The sequence below is a fragment of the Aspergillus brasiliensis genome (genome assembly GCF_001889945.1).
Source record: "Aspergillus brasiliensis CBS 101740 unplaced genomic scaffold ASPBRscaffold_9, whole genome shotgun sequence".
NCBI lineage: Eukaryota > Fungi > Ascomycota > Eurotiomycetes > Eurotiales > Aspergillaceae > Aspergillus > Aspergillus brasiliensis.
Genome location: NW_027137450.1, coordinates 433533 through 452450, shown reverse-complemented (window position 1 = coordinate 452450; position 18918 = coordinate 433533). Strand labels below are relative to the sequence as shown.

Sequence of the window (18918 nt, the reverse complement as noted above, 5' to 3'; positions counted from 1 at the left end):
GGTCTGTACATACAAGTCAACGGTGTGGTCACTTTCCGGTAGCGTCAGCACCGTTATGCATCATGGGAATGGCCTTTTGCACAGAACGCGTTGATTTTCTCTTCAGAAGTTTCGGAACGATGGATTAGGCATCCCATGACCAACTCCATAATCTAAATGGGTCAACAAACCGAAGGATGTCGAAAGTACGCTGTCCTTCGCTGGTTGACAAAGTCTGTCATGATACATGAAGGAAACGAAGAATGATGAAGATGCAGAAGAAATGTAAGGTGTTGCATGATATTCCCCGTTTGTTTATAGAGCTAACGCTTTCTTCAGCAGGCTTCTAGACATATGTCTGTTGCTCAAGCGATCGAATTGAAAATATGAAGGCATGGCTGTGGTCAGCATACATCGGAAGGACAAGATATAGCAAGTCGAGATTTAAGGTTCTAAGTCAGAACTCTGCGTGGAGCGATAACAAAGCTAGAAAAGACACAATCGACTCGACAAACACTTGTTTTATGGACACCTGCTGCGAGTCGTTCACACAGAGGCAGAAGTCGACAGCGGATAATATGTTTGGCCAGTGTGCACGAGTATGGCCGGCTCGTGGCACATTCCGAGTCTCAATGCAGCAGTCTCCGATTACTATTATTTGGACTATGGGGAACTGTCATGCGAACTCGTCTGTCTTTCCGGAACAGTTCCCCTGCGACGCAGTTTCACCAGATCCCGATGATAACTTCCCGTAAGGAGGCCTCCAGCGACCTTAACCTGGCCCGTATAAGGCCACGAACATGACAGTGACTGGCCATCCTTCGCCTCCAGCGTCAGATCCCGGATCCATATAGCTCGCTATGGGGCAGAGGATAACAGCTATGACCATAGAGTGGACGTTTGCTCAATTTGCAGAGTGATCTTGACGAGGCGATCGCGAATACGGCCACCTACTGCTCAGTTTCAAGACTCGGAATGATGAACCTGAATCGTTCCAATGATCCCATCTTGCTAGCTTCTCTGGGCCCATCTTGTGAGTCCAGTCACCGGTCCATGGTGTTGATGGTATTGAAGAACAAACAAATTCCTTACCCCCCATGGACTATCTACGGCGCTGCCCGTCGAGCTGGATTCATCAAGATATTTTAAACCAGTCGTCTCCTGCCATTTCCCGCTGACGTTATTGCATCCATCGCCAAATCTTCTGTCCTTGCTCTTCCATCGCCAACGAGTTTGCCTAGGTCTCTCTTGCATGCACAAGCATCGCTTATGGTTTAGACCAGTTGCACTATGGATGGCCGCGCTTTGGCTCTACATTACCAGTAGGCGGAAGAAATATTGCTCGCTTAATGGCTGTGAAGCACCTACCTGGTTGGACTATTACCGGCTTAAATAGCGATTCGATGGGTTGCCGACTATCCCCGTTGGGTACGCAGTGTTATCGATAATCATTTCAATGAAACGCGGCCAGTGTGGTGATAAGCCAGTACGACTGGCTGCACATTGAACAAGCCAAGCAGCGTCCTTCACACATGTGTTCCGTTCATGCTGCGCAATTGTCAGGATTAACCGTGGCACGCCTCGTTGTGTTCAATGGACAGCCTGTTCTCTCTTGGACGTGCTGGCTGGCCCGGAGCACAGAAACTTCATCACTAAGGTAGAAGAAGATAAATCTCATATATAATGTGGACGTGCCTCAAATGATGGGCCGAGTATGATCACTCTTGATCTGGAAAACATAGAAAACGCGTCGAACCCAATCGAGAATCCAGCGACATCTTTTTTGTCAGGAAAAAGATTGACCGCCGAACAGTGTCAATTTGATTCGAAGCGACAGTGGTTGTGGAACTTACGGTGATACTCAAGGTTGTCACAAAATCATGCTTCTGCCACATGAAGACATATGGGTCGAACACGAAGTACAGTAACAGATCTTCTCAACCACGTCGCTCAAATCGCCTACTATGGGTGCTTGGCGCAACCGAGGAGGAAGATACCCTCACTTGCCGCGTCTTGACCTTCGAGAAGAACACCCAGGGCATTCCAAGACAATCCATCTGCATGGCTGCTTTCATTGCAGGGGTATCTGATGCAGTTACCGTGATGCTCCTCATGGGGCTCATCTTTGGAGCACAAAAAAGATGGCGGCTTGAGCATAGATAATTGGCATCGACGATTTGCTAGCCATAGAGCTTTATAGTATGTCCAATGGATTTTATATGGAGGCATCATTCCGATTGGCATATATTGAACGAAAGGCACCAACGAAATATCAAAATGGAAGTGCTGTTGTGGTCCGTTAGACCCATGCCTAGTCAGTATTACTGGCATGTATATACCACGGTGGCAGCCAAATGTGGTCGACATGGTGCTGGCCCACCGTACCCTTCTCCAGCCGAGATTCATGCTCGCAGTAATCGCAATGATCTGACGAAGCTTCTGACGGAGAGATATGCGGTAGAGTTGGAACAAGGAACTCAAGGTCTAATTGGCCTCCAGGAGGTTACAGTTCTGGGGTTTACGACAGCAGCTATAACCCCATGGGGGAGTGGGTACGAAAGAAGGCAGACTGTGCTGAGGAATGTGGACATGCTGACGACGTCGGACTTCTGCCTCCGGGGCCTGGTGGAATGGTTGTCGCGCGGCAATCTCCATAAGAAAGCAGCAACCCCAAACGACATATAAGTGATATAAAACAGGTCACATTCAATTACTATCAATGCTCGACGCAATACAGGGACACCAGACGGCCGAGGAGCGTTCGAACAGCGATATTATACATCAACGGCCATAGCATTGGGCAACCGTCGATCGATATGCCGAACTCAAGGCACAACGCTTCGTAATCTTCGGCACTTCCTTTCGTGGTTCGGACAAGGAAAGGTGGCGTCTATCGTCCAGTCAAGTCATATATCAATCCTATTACTCTGCCTGTCGCTTCAGTGGGTGCAGGCTTTACCCAACAGGAAGCGGGTTACGGTTTCCAGCGAGCGGCAACCAGCCTCCAGATAGACTGCTCGTGGCAGATGACGATGTTATCGCACAGGGACCGATTAACCAGTCATACGGGGTTCGCACCGATGGAAATAATTTACACGATTGTCGGGCAGTATGGCATTTACACCATGCTGAAGCGCACTCTCCACGGCATATTCAGACAATCAGTGCGTTATCCCACGGGGTCACAATGGAGGAACATTGAACGCAACGAGAAGGTGTTCGAAGACTGTCAATGAAACTGTGGCAATGCTAGGCCAAGGCCATCTCCAACGTTGTGTCCGTGCATAAGTGCTATCACCATGCATTGGGCCTAGTACTCACCGTGGCCATCGATATACGGGTCTGCCTTGCCCTATGATACAATACAAAGAACGCCGTGCTTACGTGGCTATGCTGCGTGCTCTCGGGGCGGCTTCCACTCTGAGACAGAGTAGCGGACCACCCATCGATGCGAAAGCCAAACTTCGTGCTACGATTGATTATATAGCACTGCTACGCTCTACAACTTCGCAAACCGTCAATATACACGAGAGACACCGTGGGTACGTGGCTATGCCTCGTGCTCCTGGGGTGTTTACTCTAAAGGCGGCTTCCACTCATGAGCACGAACAAGTAATCCAGAGACACGACAGTCAGACTCCCTGCTACGATTAATCGTTTAGCAGGATGCGCTCTTACAGACGAGACACTGTGGATACGTGGTTACGCTTCATGCTCCGGGGCGTCTACTCTAAATACGGCTTTCTCTTTTGAAGAACGCAAAAGCAATCCAAAGACATGACAGTCGGCTTTCTTGCTATGATCTATTGTTCAGCAATGATGCACTATCACAGAAGACACCGTGGGTACGTGGCTACGCTTCGTGCTTCTAAGGCAGTCTTCACTCCAGATTGCACGAACATTCAATCCAACAACGCAAACGTGTCAGCTATCCTGCCACGATTGACTGTATAATCACTGATGCGCTCTACTTCAAAACATCTTCATGATGGTCCAATCACTGATCAAAGCCACTTACGAAGCGGTCCTCGAAGGCACAAGCGATGAAGTTACATTCAACGCTCAATCCTAGCGTCTAGGAGCAACAACACATCTCGGAGACCTAGTCTTTATACATATATATGCTCTGATCAGAGGGTATTGGATGCTGTCTATGATGCTGGAATGAGACACACTCATAAACCCTGCCAAGGATAAACGTTGTCGACAATGCGATTGAATGTGGCAGAGAGAAATCGCCAGCTGCGGACAGCGATGTCGACTTTGAAGAGGCACGGCGCTGCTATATATGGAAAGGGAAATAGGGAAGATCTACAGTAAAATGGCTTCGCCATTTGCGTGGTCTTTACGAACCTCCCTGATTCCGTCCGGCAATCTACACATCACGAGATCATGGAAAATGAGGAGTTGCTGTGCGCTGCGAGATGCTGTTGCATGTGCTTCGGGCGACAATCCTCACTATTCGCAATGCCATCTCCGCTTACTAGCGTGCAGGCCTACGGGCACCTTTCGGTACTCTTGCTGTATCCAATTCAGCTCGCAATGGCAAGAAACAGGCCGTGTACACCAGTAGAGACAGAGCGACATGCAGGCGGTTCTCACTTCGTCCTTGAAAGCTTACCAAAGGAATTTTTGAACAACACTGCTCTAATAAGACAGTGGCCAGACTGGCAGACTAGCTTACCTCACCTTCTAGGTCTATAGCTGGCACTGGCGTTTTCAGAGTGAGTTCACGAGGCGCCATTGCCGAATGGAGAGTCGAGTACTACGACATCGGATTGGTCACTCTACCACAGCAAGTCCCATCTTACTTCCTCTCAACCATATAACTCCTGCTTTTTAGTGAGTTTCGGTCTCTGGAATTCGACCAGGTTCGCCATAGACCAATCAGAAAAAGAAGGTCCTTTCGTTTCCAGGCCTTGATTTTCCTAATTATGATTATCAGGACCAATTTCGACTTGGTACCTCTCGCACACCCTACCACAAGCTCCACGTCTCAAGAAACTCCAGTGACTGGGATCAATTGAAATGTTTATGAAACAATTCAAGCCAGAGGACTTCCTTATGGTTGTACCTCTTGACGAAAGCCTACGCCAGCTTCTTCATCATGAGCCTCTATTAACCTGCAAAACTCAGTCCCTGAGACTGTGCTAGTCAAATCGACCCCTGACTGCCAAAAGTAATTCTAGTGCATGAAAAGTGGCAGTCCAGTCATCTCTGATAGCTGGTTTGTATTTCTCGTTCAACACTCTACAAGATACCATGACAGTCGCATCCCATGCCGACTGGGGCGGGAGTCCAGTTTTTGAATACTACGCAGCAAGCTGGACAAATTGATTGTTACTGGCAGTACTCAGAGCATGAATACCACGAAGGGTCAGACATGGCTACAACCCAAAGATGAAACTGTATTCATGACTCCACCAAGTATCGTCTATCTTTATCAAGTGGACCGAAGAATCAGCTGATATAGCTGATATGAAGAAACAACACTGCGATGCAAACGGAGACATAGTCAATAAGCTGCAGACGATGTCTCGATCTGCTACTATCGTCTTCCCAATTGGAAGAAGCAGACAAGGCAACCGTGTTGGTAACGGTGTGCTGCTCCAAATAACTCTCTCCACCGACTATTTATCGTCGTACCACCAAAGGAAGATCTCTGGCAGCTTTCACCCTGAATACAACCTTACAAGGCGACACTTTCATTATATGAACGATAAGCTGTTATATGAGATGGAAAGACCCCTCAATGATGATTACTAGCCTGGCTAAGGCTCATCAAGTCGCCAAGTGTCTTGATCTACTGGCTGCGTGGCTCGTGTCATTCATGGGTCTACTCAACTCAACCAGGTCTCACGTTCGAATTGCTGAGTATGCGGTTAGTCAAGCATACATACTATCGCAAAACCACCACACGAATCTCCAACAGAGCTTCTAGATCTAACTGCATGGTGTTTCCATTCTCGGCTGTCAAGCCATTATGATTATAACTCTTCCTCCTGTCTCCGAATTGCCCATACCAGGAGGAACCACTCAAGAGATACTTTAAACGAACCGTCCAGACAACGAAGAAATCATCAGTCAGCCTCTGGTGGATACCTAGCTTATATACCGTGGAATACCAGAAGAAACCAGAGCTCAGAATGGCTTCCTTCCAACCACGTTGACCTTATATCTCTTGCTCGACGGTGGATGACAAGAAACGAGAGACCAGTCAAGGGCAGTTCGATCGACCCAATCAGAGACCAAGAAGAATCTCAATCTAACTCCCTGATGGATCTCTGGCTTATCTACCGGGAGATACCAGTAACAACCAGTCAGGAGATGTCATCTAAACAGGTATTCAATCCGGAAGAGGATGCCATCGCGCACACAAAGTCCGGTTCAGTTCTGGGTCTGGGTTTACTTGCCTTGCCCCTTCTTCCAAATGACGTCGGCCTGGAATGAAACCATTGGACTGAGATGGTAAAGAATTAGTGATGTTGCCGTTTACGCTCTTCACCAACAGATGATATTGCCTGGATGGTTCTGGATATTCTCTCTATCTGTTAGAGACGCTTCTCGAGCTCCTTGCGCAGTTATTGCCTCGTGCCCTGGATATTCATGCCTGCGGAAGGCGCTGCTCAAGCTCTCTGCCTGCATGTTCCGAAAACAAACCACCTTACTAGAATGGTTGCTTAAGGATAGTGGCCTGGCACTGGTCAGACCCCTTTCCACAGTGAACATAGGTATTACCTGAAATGACCTAGATTTTATCGCCGATGACAGGCGCTGCTCTAGCTCTTTGCTTGGACGAGAATTGGAACGAACCATCTCGCTAGGGTAGTATGGTAGTCGAAATACTCCCTACCGACGGTGGTGCTGGTCAAGCTTTTTCCACAGATATTGTTTCGGTCGTTCTGGAAATATTTGTTGATGACAGCCACTGCTCACTCCTCCCTTGGATGGTTCTGGGGAGTGGTATGCTGAAGGGCTAAATGTGCAGTGATGCAATGCATGAGGGGGGGTGCTGGGGCGAAGAGCGCATATGAACAAGGAGATCGTATGATACGTACGAACGTGCACGCTACACTGGATTGACGTGCAATATCTAGATGCTAGCTTCTCTGGAGAATTGTCTGTCTTGGCTGAAGTGATGCCGGGGGTTGCTAAGTACCAGAACGTGTCAAATGACGGAGTATGATAACTTGAATGCAGGTCACTCTGACAGTTGGAAGCATATCACTATCACATCATATCAATATCAATATCCATATCTCATAGCAGATATCAACCAATCAATTAACATGGTTTCCATACAATCGTCCCTCCTTTCGTAGCTCATACCATAATAACCATCACCATCACCATTCATAATACTTCATCGTAACTCATATGTTCACCATCCTCCTCACTCCACACCATACCCCTCCCTACAAAACATAGATGAAAATCTACTCCTTCTCCCCCGGCAACCTAACATCCCCCCACCCCCTCCCACTTCCATCTCCAAACCCACCATTACCACCCCCTCCCTCCTTCGTAATCCCCCTCCACTCACTAACATTCAACCACCCAATCCTCTGCAACCCTCCAAACCCACCAATCCAATAAACCTGCTCGACCCTCAACCTCGCCCAAAAACTACTATGCGGGGAGCCCTCCCTCCCAGGCAACCACGCCTCCGCATCCGGATGTTTCTCCAAGAAACACTTCCTCAACGCACTGTCCACGGTCTCCGACACAGGCGTCTCGAACGGCTCGACGTACCCGAACAACGTGACGCGGGGTAATCCGGCCTCGCTGAGCGGGAAACCAGGCCATACCGGGGATGTGTCATTGACGTGGTCCCACCAGTCGAGGGAGAGGGAGATGTTGGAGCCTGCGGCGGTGTTGCGGAAGGTCGTGGCGACGTGCAGGGCGAGGAAGGTGGGGTTGCCTTGTTGTTCTTCACTATCGGACTTGAGGGAGGATGAGGAGGGGAGGTAGGGGTCGCAGTCGGCGAGGTATTCGGTTTGGCTTGTGGAGTGGCCTGCTAAGGATGGGGGGGTGTGCGAGTTTGGTGGGAGCGGGGAGGGGAAGATGGTGGAGGCGGTGCCGGTGCGGGAGAGGGCGAGGAGGCGCCGGGCTAGGAGGGTCGAGGTGAACCATGATGGCGGGGAGTTTTGGGTGTCGAAGTTGGTGTTGGTGTTGGGAGTGAGCACGTCGGTGTCGGTGTCGGTGTCGATGTTGCAGTTGGTATTGGTATTGGTGTCGAGGTTGTTGGTGGTAGTGTCGGTGAGAGGAGCCTGTTCGGCTAGAGGGCTCGCACTGACGTAGAGGAGATGAGTTAGGAGGAGGACGAGTGCGGAGAAGAAGGTGGTGATGAATGGACGGGCCATCATCGTGGTGGTAGATGAGACTATGCTGAGAAACTGCTTCGATGAGAGGGATAAGACGATGGATAAGGAAATAGAGAAAAAGGAAAGGTATGGATGGCAGAAGGGATAAAGGGCCGGTTACCAGCAAGTGGTGTCACCGTGAGGGGAAGCAGGTCACGATCTGATCTTATCTGATGAACGCTAAACCATTCCCGGTTAGTCGGCCCCATGTGACTTCTAACGGTCGGGCAGGTGACTTTCCGGTCGCATCCGGTGATTCCGGCCTTGTCCGACTTCGGCGCCTGCCTGAGGCCCCGGTGTGACTCACCGGGAAACAAAACGCCCCGACCGTGGATGCTTTCATGCCGACTGTTAGTGTACCGCATCTAAAATCACCGGCTGACCACCAACATCTGCCATCATAGTTGCGGTGAGTCATAGTGGCGCGAGGTGATCGCCAAAGTGCCCCCGTCCCGGATGCACAGACTCCGTTCACGGACGAGGCTGTCTACGCCCTACAATGTATTCATGGCAGTGGGGTGGCATGCAACAGATCTTCTCACAACATCTTCGTATTGCTTATCCTGTATCCTCTGTGAGGATCAGTGTCCTATCAATAATCGAGCAGAATCCTTCGTTTGCCAGTAAACTCCGCAGTAATAGTATAATGCGTTCCCTCAGCCCGTCGCAACCCATGTAGTCAGATGTCAGAATAATGCAGGCGAAAACAAGTGAAAAGAAGTAGACCCGACCGTTCCCACCACACTCCAGTGCCGCAATGACAGACAGAAATAAATAACGATAGATATGGCAAATGTGCACAGGGAAATAGTAAAAGATAGCAACAAACCTCCCCAACGTACATCATACACCAGCAGTCTGCCAATAGCAGTACCACTGTACAAGTAGCCTCCCCAAATCAACAACAGCTGCAGGGTATATACAAAGACGACGACTTTTGCTTTCCCCAAACGCGTGAATCACCCGAGATAAAGTTCGCACAAAACTTTTCCCTACCGGTCTGCGTCTCTTCCGCTGCTGTTGCAAACAGACCAGAGTTTGGTCGAAGAATTATTGGTATGAATGTAAACACTTTTCCGCAAAGGAAAGGAAATGTTAAAATGAATGATGCCCAGATATGGGACCTAGTAATCAGCCCGCATGCTGGGGTTGAGCGCAATCTTCCTGGCTTCGCTGCCGCAGCAAGCACGCTTCATGCCAACAGGGCCCGAGAGCGGTACGTTGTAGTTCAAAGCATTCAACTGAGAAGCAGTAAGAGATTGCGAGCGGCGGGACTCGGAGTTCAGGAAAATATCCGCCATGTTGCCATCGGGTAGTACAGTGCCTTCAGCAAAGGTATTGGACTTGACAAGCTGACGGACTTGACCATGCAGCATGTCTTCGGATCCGGTGCGGCCACGCTTACGGCACACACGCTGGCCAGCATTTTGTGGCTCGATCGTCTGAGGGCGAGCGACAGCACCAGAAAGTGCACATAGACTCTGTGCTGCCTCGTGAGCAGACGACAGATCCACTGGGGGCTCCAGCGAGTAGCCGGACAGATCCGGAACCTGGCCAAGAGAACCGCCATATGTCTCAGGTGAGCTGTAGATGCCTCCGAGCGCGCCCTCGTCAATGGGAGATGCGATGGCCAGATTCTTGCGGCACTCCTTAAGGGAGTTGCCAGTGCATCGGAGCGTTGCCTGGACGGCCAGGCGAGGCATAGCAGACACACCGGTCGAGGAGCTGGACGACATGGATGATGACCGCGATGACTGCGACGACATGCTGGACACATCCGAGATCATCGAATCCGGAGATGACGCAGAAGAAGCCGAGCGGGCCAGAGAGGACCGGCGCACCAAGTTAGGGTACCCATCAAACGTGTTAGCCCGAGGGCAAAACTGTAGTGACGGGCGCTGGTCGTAGATCGACCGCGCCGTGCACATGTTTTGCGCCTGGGACATGGCAGTTTGCATGTAACGGCGGTGCGCAGGAATACCGCCAGCACTCACTGCAGGAGTGGAGGCTCGGCTCGACTGAGGCGTCATCTGCGGTGTCGGCAGCATGGGCGGTCGCGGCATGGGCGGCAGTGACGGAAGGGAGGGAAGAGCGGTCTCTTTACGAGTCACCGACTCCAACGCTTGACGCCCGCATGCAGCGATTTGCTCCTGAATGGAAGGCAGGCTGACGGGCTCGTTCGTTGCTTGGCTGGGAAGATCCCTTCTGAACGATGTGCCCCGAGGGGATGGCGAGTCCGACACCGAGCGAGAGCCAAAAGACTGCATTTCTGGTGTCGCAGGGCTGACGTCAAATTCCTCCAAGTCAGGGGTGAGCTTCGGGATGATGGTACGCCAACATTGCCCGTCCCCAAAAGCCATACTACCAGCGCCGGGAGTGTACTTCAGCACAATGTCAGTCCACCGCTGGAAAAGAGCCTCCGGGATATGGAGTCGCCAGTTAACCGCTTCCAGAAACATCAGTTCGTTCTGGTTGATCTCGGCCGTGTTCAAGCCGGAAATCTTACTCCAAGCGCGAGCGGAATAGTTGCGATCTTGGAGGTACTTGGATGCGAGGATTAGCGCGGCAAGAAACATGCGCCGGCCACACTGCATCGCCCGGCAGACGGGCTTGCCCCGGGCCTGGTCCTGAGTCAAGTCATGGCTCGGCACGTGGGGCTTGATCTTGATGAGGTAGTATAGCGCCACCTGGAGTGTGCTATAACTGGTGCGGGAGCGGCGGAGGGTCTCCTGGATGAATGTCCGCAGAGGCAAGACGCCTTTGCATCCAGTCGCCGAATCACTCCGCAGCGAGACAGCCGACAAGGGCCAAATGACCTCAACAATCTGCGACGCGGTGTCTTCACACGGTGTACTTAGTTCTGAACCTCAACCACATCATAATGAACGGACAGCTCCCCTGACTTACCGACAAGATTATCGACAAAGTTGACCTTCCGTTCCGATTGTCTCAGGAGACACGGCGGAGGCCGCGTGCATGAACTGTTGGTCCGCCGCGGATGCTTACGTAACTCGGGCGGAATAGCAGGATCAGTTACCTTCGGGACCACGCCCCTTAGGTAACCGCGCGCACCGTTTGCAGCAGCAAGTGCTCTTCCTCCAGCCTGGTATTCGCCTTCATTCTCCCAGATCACATCAACCGGGTTCGTCGAGGTTGAGGAGATCGAACTCTGGGTGGACAGGCCATCTAGCGAGAAGACCGAAGAGGACGAGGAAGAGGCGGAGGAAGAGACCGAGGATGCATACGGGTGCGCATAAGCCGTTCGGATTTGGCTGTTCGGGTTTGGATCCTTCAAACCCAAAATGTCAATCCCTGACATATCCGGGATGATGTCCAGTCGAGCGACCTTGATACTTTTTGACAAATAAAAAAGAAAAGGTCCGAAAGTACCTCAAATGGTCATCCAGAGGGCTAACAAACTTGAGCTAGCCTTCCTTCCTATGCGTCGGATATGACACGAGACTGTAAATTTAAACCGTGTGCTTTTTTTCAATAAACCGTTGTGCGTGAACCGTGAACGTGTAGCCGATAAGACAAGGAACCGTCTTTTTGATCGCAGGCGACGGCAGACCCTTAAGAGAGAAAATTCGCCAGGTTGTCGGAAAATATAGTTATTGTATGGTAGGACAGATTAGGCAAGCGAGAGAACAACAATCATCTAGCACGGTGATCGTGATATAAAGTGATGCTGTTGGGTTGAAGTCGGGCGGTAGATGTGGGTATAAGGAGGATGCCGGTGAAGGTGGTACGTGTCAAGGAATCGGGAGAAGAAGGGGTTTACCGTCTAATGTTCCGATCACCAGTTGGAGAGTCCTAAGAAGATCAAAGCCGAATATCGCGTAACCAGAGAAGACACGTAAGATATATAGTCAACGTGACCCTCTAGAATGACAGATGCTGGAGGCTATTTTAAACAAACGCAGCGGTCTTGCCGGAGGTTCGGAGATCTGAGGAGTCTGCAACAAGGGCGATCGGAACAGAAGACTTGATAACAACAGGGTACATTTTGAGACGCGCAGGCGCTGGAGGTTATATCACGAGCCGATAGAGCGGCGGACTGTCAACAAGCAGGCGGGATAACCGGCGCTTGTCCAGGCAGTCAGCAGTCGTATCGGAGGCAGAAGGCGAAGAGGTTGGTGAGGCTCAATAAGACTGGAAGGCGAAGAAGGAACGAGTCAGCAACGATCTTATGAGTATCTCTCCACTTTAGCGCTCGTCTATGACTCTTACTCCAGATCTCACGGTGAGGGTCCAAGAGTCCGGTGACTATACGGGGGGCGGAGCAATAGACAGTGACTAAATGGGGTGGCGGCCAGACTAAATCACAGGCAGAGATGGCAACCTGAAGCTAGCCGGAGGCGAGTGGAACGACGCAGCAAAGAGTGAAACAGAGAGAGACAGAGAGAAAAAGAAAGAGATTACTTACGCAGCCAGTGGCGAGAGTGGCGGAACTGGTCTTGAGATTCTTGGGCGGATGCAGGGACCACGCTTTCGTCTTTCACAAAGCGGGCGAAAAAGGGTGAGCGGAGAGGCAACGGGAAGAGCAGAAGAGACCAAACAACTGAACAGGAACCAAATACAAAGTTGAAGCAAGATAACAATGAGGAACTAAGATGACTCTACACTCTCAGTCACACTTCCTTTCTAGTGAAAGAAAGAAAGACGACAAGCGTGTGAAGGGGAGGAAGAGAAGAAGAGAGGAGGGAAATTAGTGAGTGAAGGGCGAGAGAGTGAGGGAGAGATGGCAAGTAAGAGTCAAAGTCAAGTCCAGTCACAGTCAGTCAGTCAGCCCTGCTGGCAGAGGAGAGGGAGAGGGCCCGGAGTAAGTAAAGTAGAAGGGGAAGGCAGACGATGATCGGAACCAGGACGGGAGCGGATGGGAGTGGAGGAACGATGACTCTTCACGCCCGTCCGAGATAGGGACTGCCCACCACTGGACAACTTCTGGGGCCCGGGTTGGGCATGGAGGCTTTTCGGTCTGGTTTGGTTTGGTTTTGGTTTTGGTTTTGCGTTCTGAATCTGGTTCTGGCTCTGACTCTGACTCTTCACTTTGGTTCCTTTCCACTCCTGGTTTTCGCCTCTCAGCATTCCCATTATTCATGAGTATTCATTCACCTCCACGGCCCTGGAGGCAAAATTCCTCTCCATCTTTTCGCTTCCCACGCCCATGGTCGTCGGGAGTCTACCGACTCTGAGCTGTACACTTCAGCCTACTTCTCAAGATTTCGTATCCCCATGTCATTTTTCATGGTCCTACAAACAACACAGCGCCGGCGCTTTTCTTGCGTTTCTTTTCTCACGGCGCATGACTAAGATTCAAATCCACCCCGATCCGATTCCAGTTATGGCCATTACCGAAGCCGTCCCAAGAAGGTATCGACATAGATACTGGGCAATGTAGATAGATAATACGACGTCGCAGAGCCGATAACACTATTAGATCTCGTAGTTTGATAAGGGAGGGGGATGTCTCTTTTCCCTCCGCGACTAGTTATCGCACAGCCGACCTGGGCATTAGACTATCTGCGGTTTATCGCTTAAAAGACAGCGCATTTAGGTGCTTATGACAGTGACAGTGCTGTTGTCCTACATAGTTGTCAACCCTGGCTGTGAAAGAGATACATGATAGAGCACCATCCCGTGGCAGCAGAACCAAACAAACCAGCACGGGCAGCTGCTTGACGTACGCACAGCTGGAAGTTGTACTGCAAGGCCAGGCAGCCCGTTCCATCTGCTAAGGTAGGGAGGGTGTTGACGTCTGTATCATCCCAGAATAAGCATAATCCAATAGACGATGCCATGAAACCAGGCTGTCATAAAATTTAGTTAAAAGGAAAAAGGGATGTATGTATGTAGGTTGGTCCATAAGCACCGGCCCCAGTGCAACATAAAATGAACGATCCCTTCTCATTGGGAGGGAGAGGCCTGCCGCTTCCGTCAATGGCCCAGCGAAAATTGGTGGTGGTCAGCCAACCACCGCGGACGGATTTGCCAGCCACGCCACCACCACCGTCAGAAATGGGGGTAAAGGGAAAAGGAAAAACGAAAAAAGCTCTGCTGAGGCAGTGACACGTACATACATGGCGAAGAATAGGACTCGAGGAGAATTTCTTCCTCCCGCCTTAAAATTTTGGTCGTCGTCGTCATTTTGGGGCGTTTAGCTACTATTCTTGATTCTTGCTCAGACTTTGCTGGAAAGGGGGGGGGAAGTTCTGGATGGGGCCGCTGAAACTGAACTGAACTTGAACAAACACAGCCTGCTGGCTATGCATCACATCTACTTCGTAAACCAATACACTTGTTCCCCCTTTTTTGCCCCATCCTATTTTTTGCTCATCTTACATGGTCGCTTGAGGGGAATCTGGCGTTTGTGAACATGACCTGATGCAGAGCGCACAAAAGTAACAGCGACCACGGGAGCGCTACTGTACCATATGCGAACAACTGGCTGTGGAACCTCCCGGTCGCAGTAAGATTAGGTAACCAGGGTGGTGAGTCCAGGCAGCAAAGATGCAAAGGAAGAAGAAAAGGAACCAGTGACAGTGAAGCAACCATCGACAAGCGCCGTCTACTGCTAGTTCCGCTTACTTTTGTACTTCATACCACTTAGTAGTCCGGAGATGATGCTATATCCAACCAATCCTCTTCGTCCCGGGGCCCATTGTATGATCATGAACCAAGCTACTTCGGTTTGCCTTTCCAGGGTAGTCTGAGGCTACGGATTCCTGGCCTAACTAACCACATCATGGTATGGACTAACCAGTGAGCCGTATCCACCTCGAGGACCCAGCAAACGTCCAGGGTCATATCCCGAAATGCTGTGTAAGACTGTAAGGGTTCTGTGTAAGTTGTAAGCTGGGTAGAAGTCATACAGCTTTAACGGAGCAGATATTTACGAGGTACATCTTTAATTGTGAGACAGTTGAAGAGGGAGCAAGGTAAGTTCAGTGCACGGCCAAGCCGGTGAGTGCATAGAAAGTCAGTCTGGATACATAAGCACTACATAATCACATCACATGATCCCCTTGACTTCCACACCTGCCCTTTCAAGAAGGTCAAGGATAATCACCCTCTATGCAAAGTGGTTTTAATAGTCATATGCAATAACTGACTAAAATAATGCACCCAGGGTTGGGTGAACTACTTACTCCGTAGTTACCAAGAACCCCGGGTCCAAACGGCCGTCTGACTTAACAAAATAAGCTGGGTATCAACCTCCGTAGGCAGTGGAACTCTAAGAATAGGCAGACGACCATTGGCTCAGACCGCAGAGGAAGCCATATGATAGTTAGTCTAGTCCTTTACGGAGTACTATCAATCATCAAAGGGCTGGCTGGACTGCTGGGTGTGACAAATCTCATGACCTTCCCTACCCGCGGAACCCGTACACTGAGTCATGGCGTGGGTGGCTGTGGGATAATCCGGCCAGCCGGAGGAAAGCATTCAAGCAACTAACTAAGCAAAGAGTTGTGTCCATTTTGCAACTTCTCCCAAAAAGGCCAGCCAAAGCCGAAAGAGGGGTGGAGCCACACCGCCCAATGACGCGGGGTTCAGGCTGCCCGGTGAGTTTTTGGATTTTGTTGCCCACTTTGGCTTCGCTGGTTGGCCCGGCAGTGGGTGGGACTCCCGATAGATCCCGACTCGGACTTTGGTGCGTTGTTGGAGAAAGCATCTGGCAGTTAGGTCTAGCAAGTTGGCAACTCCTGGTCTATCTAGATAGCCAGGGAGATGGTCAGAAATGAGGAGTCACGGTCAGACAAAAGTCTCGACCGGACGGTGTCATCTGTTTAGGCTCAGGCGGCATGTACGAGAGTTTAGTGACAGCTCTGCCAAAGCCTGTCCGGCCATGTTTCAGGCTTTGACGATAGTACTAGCAAGAAGATATATTCTGTCAAACGGCAGTAGTGAAGTTAACTTAGTACGACGGAGTAAGTACCATCACCATCCCGGTCAGAACTGTAATACTATGAAAGCTAGATACTATAATAGTATAACGTACTAGCAGTAACCTTCGTCGCAATCAAGACGCCAACTGGAAAACCTTGCTAGAGGAAAAACACTATCATCTGCAACTTAAGTCAAAAGTTCAAACATTCGTAGTCCGTCACTGAAAGTACCGTTACGCACGGGGTATTATTATACGCACCAACCGAAAGACTAAACTGGCAAATGTGCGACAACACAACAAATCAGCGCGGACAATTAAGTTCTCTTCGGATCCCGCTGGATAGCAAATCCTTTTTGTAGGACTGCCTAAGGCTCCGGGACGAGGCAGCAAACAGCTCCGCCATCTAGAACGGGATAGAAAGAACCTTAGCAACCCCTCTTTGGGGAACTCGCATGAAGGATGCAGGCTAATGCCGGCCCATGCGGGCAACAAGAGGTACTCCCCTTAAACGAGGTACCACGGACCAGTGTGCTTTGGTATTTTGTTCGGAGGGGTGTGCTTTGAGCGAAGGATGAAGTCACACGATGTGAAAGGAAAATAAAGAGGCAAGGAGGGGAGGGTCGGAGATATGCCAGGAATCACGGGATGGCATAAACTTTGTGGGATGAAAAGTACGGACAAAGCCACGAGGATCGACTCACCATGACTCTCCGACGGTGGGAGAGGGATCCAATCCGGTTGCAGTGGAAACTCAGCTAACAATATGTCGTAGACACGTTAGATGGATAATCCATTCAGATGGAATGCTCTATTATGAGCGATATATAACTACATCCGAGACAAGCCCTAGTCTCTGATTCGTTTATTGCTATTGGATGCAGCCTTCCGAGCATGCTATAGACGATCCATGGGAAGTCATGGCACCATCTCATTTTCTTCCAGCCCATACTAGCTCACAGAACGCCGTCAAGTCATCGAGGAAATCCTGTGGCCGTTCCAACGCGGCAAAGTGCCCTCCCTGTGGGGTGTCAGCAGATGCCGCCAGCAGGACTGGGTAAAGCATACCTTTTCATGAGCTTGCCAGAACACCAGGTTTCCTGTTCTCTCAACCCAGGCGCGTGGGGTGGGTACGAGCTCCATCGGATAATATGAAAAGCCAAACGGCTTGCGGATATACCACCGGGGGTCTTCGGCATGTCTCAGCTTGGGCGGCGGGAAGTTCTGGGATCAGGGTGAGTACGGGTGCGAGATGACAGGCAGGTAGAATCAACATACCTCCCGATAGTGGTAGATAGACCGGGGGAATGTCTCAGTAAACCAGTACAGAGTCACCGATTCCAGGATAGTCTCCAAGGGAATGGTCTCACCAGCCCAGTCGAGGAATTTCTCTCCGATCCTGCGTTTCCGTCAGTGGATGGTTAGTAGTTGTTGTATCAGTGTACACACCAGGAGAGTAGAGCCACCGGATTCGTGGATAGCACATTGCCAATGGTGCTGGGTCGAGTGCCATGCTCGACCGCATATCCGATGCCAAAGGTAGAAAACCACTGTGCCCGAGCCAGCGCGCGTTTGTCTTCCTCTGTAATAGCCGTGTCTGGTATGTCCGCTGGCTTGCCCATATAGCAGGCATTCACTGATATGTGATTAGATGACAACTTTGCAACAAAGAGGTAATCGGCATACTCACAATGCACGGCCTTGCACGCTTCATGATTAACTGCAAGTATGCGACCGATCTTTGACCCAATGTCTCCACCTTGTGCCACATAGCCATCCTCGAAGCCGAGATTGAGCATCACCTTGTTAATGACGCGGGCCGTATCCACGCCATCGAAGTTATGATCGAGCGGAGGACCGGAGGAGAACGTATACCCCGGAAGTGACGGAATCACTACATGGTATGGCAAGGTTTCAGGGCTATACTTGTCCCGAAGTGAAGTCAGAACGGGAAGAAACTCGAGAAAACTGCCTGTTGAAAGTCAGTTGATTGGCTAAATGTTAGTCCAAGCGAACTTGCCTGGCCAGCCATGGAGAAGAAGGATAGGGATTGCATCCTTCTTTGCAGAAAACAAAGCCACAAAATGAATGGTCATGCCCTGGATTTCATAGGTGAACTGAGGGAAGCTGTTGATACGGCTTTCCGCCAATCGCCTACATTACTTAGCTTTGTTGAGATCAGCCGACTGAATGATCTTACCAGTCAAAGTTCTTCCAAGCTTCCTTTGCGTTGGCGAGCCATTCGTTGGTTATGCCATATTTCCGATCCTGCTGAAGGCCTTCGTATGTAGGGGGCGAGAGCTTCGACAGCTTGACCAGTAGCTGTAGCTCCTCGATTTGTTCGTCCGATACATGGACCTGAAAGGGGGATGGGATGACGGTCGCACCCGAGGGAACGTTGCCGAAAGGGATTGCCATTGTGATATTTAGGAGCTGTTAGACAAGAGATGGTGAGGAGAAGGAAAGCTACGGATTGTGGTGAAAGCAACAAGCGGGGGACTTGCTGTTATATCACATGGTTTAGTTGCACTAATCTAGCTAGAACGATTTGATCGTCCCTGTCAGCAACGCCTCGGTGTACTCAAAAAGTTAGGATGCAGCACCGCGGATCTAATTAGGATATTCGCTAACTCCAGTATAGAATATTAGTGGTACGAATGATGTCTTGCGAGACCCAAGATTGGCTACGAG

At 50.4% G+C, this 18918-nt stretch overlaps 3 protein-coding genes across 3 annotated transcripts; all 3 read right to left on the bottom strand.

The window, feature by feature from the left end:
- Positions 1–7066: 7066 nt before the first annotated feature.
- Positions 7067–8426, bottom strand: ASPBRDRAFT_645042 (uncharacterized protein). The gene is made up of 2 exons (XM_067628474.1): positions 7282–8426; positions 7067–7206 (listed from the first exon to the last, which is right to left on the bottom strand). The coding sequence occupies exon 1, from the start codon at positions 8343–8345 to the stop codon at positions 7416–7418; it is 930 nt and encodes a 309-aa protein (XP_067477169.1). The 5' UTR covers positions 8346–8426; the 3' UTR covers positions 7067–7206; positions 7282–7415.
- Positions 8427–9466: 1040 nt separating this feature from the next.
- Positions 9467–11661, bottom strand: ASPBRDRAFT_130015 (putative G1/S-specific cyclin Pcl5; the record flags this gene model as incomplete). Its single annotated transcript, XM_067618192.1, has 2 exons — positions 9467–11181; positions 11250–11661. 2 exons carry the CDS (start codon positions 11659–11661, stop codon positions 9467–9469), a joined length of 2127 nt encoding a protein of 708 aa, XP_067477168.1.
- A 5061-nt stretch (positions 11662–16722) lies between these two features.
- On the bottom strand, positions 16723–18645 carry ASPBRDRAFT_678370 (epoxide hydrolase family protein; the record flags this gene model as incomplete). Its single annotated transcript, XM_067628962.1, has 7 exons — positions 16723–17248; positions 17296–17451; positions 17506–17626; positions 17677–17863; positions 17918–18199; positions 18248–18381; positions 18428–18645. 7 exons carry the CDS (start codon positions 18643–18645, stop codon positions 17159–17161), a joined length of 1188 nt encoding a protein of 395 aa, XP_067477167.1. The 3' UTR covers positions 16723–17158.
- Between the last annotated feature and the right edge of the window lie 273 nt (positions 18646–18918).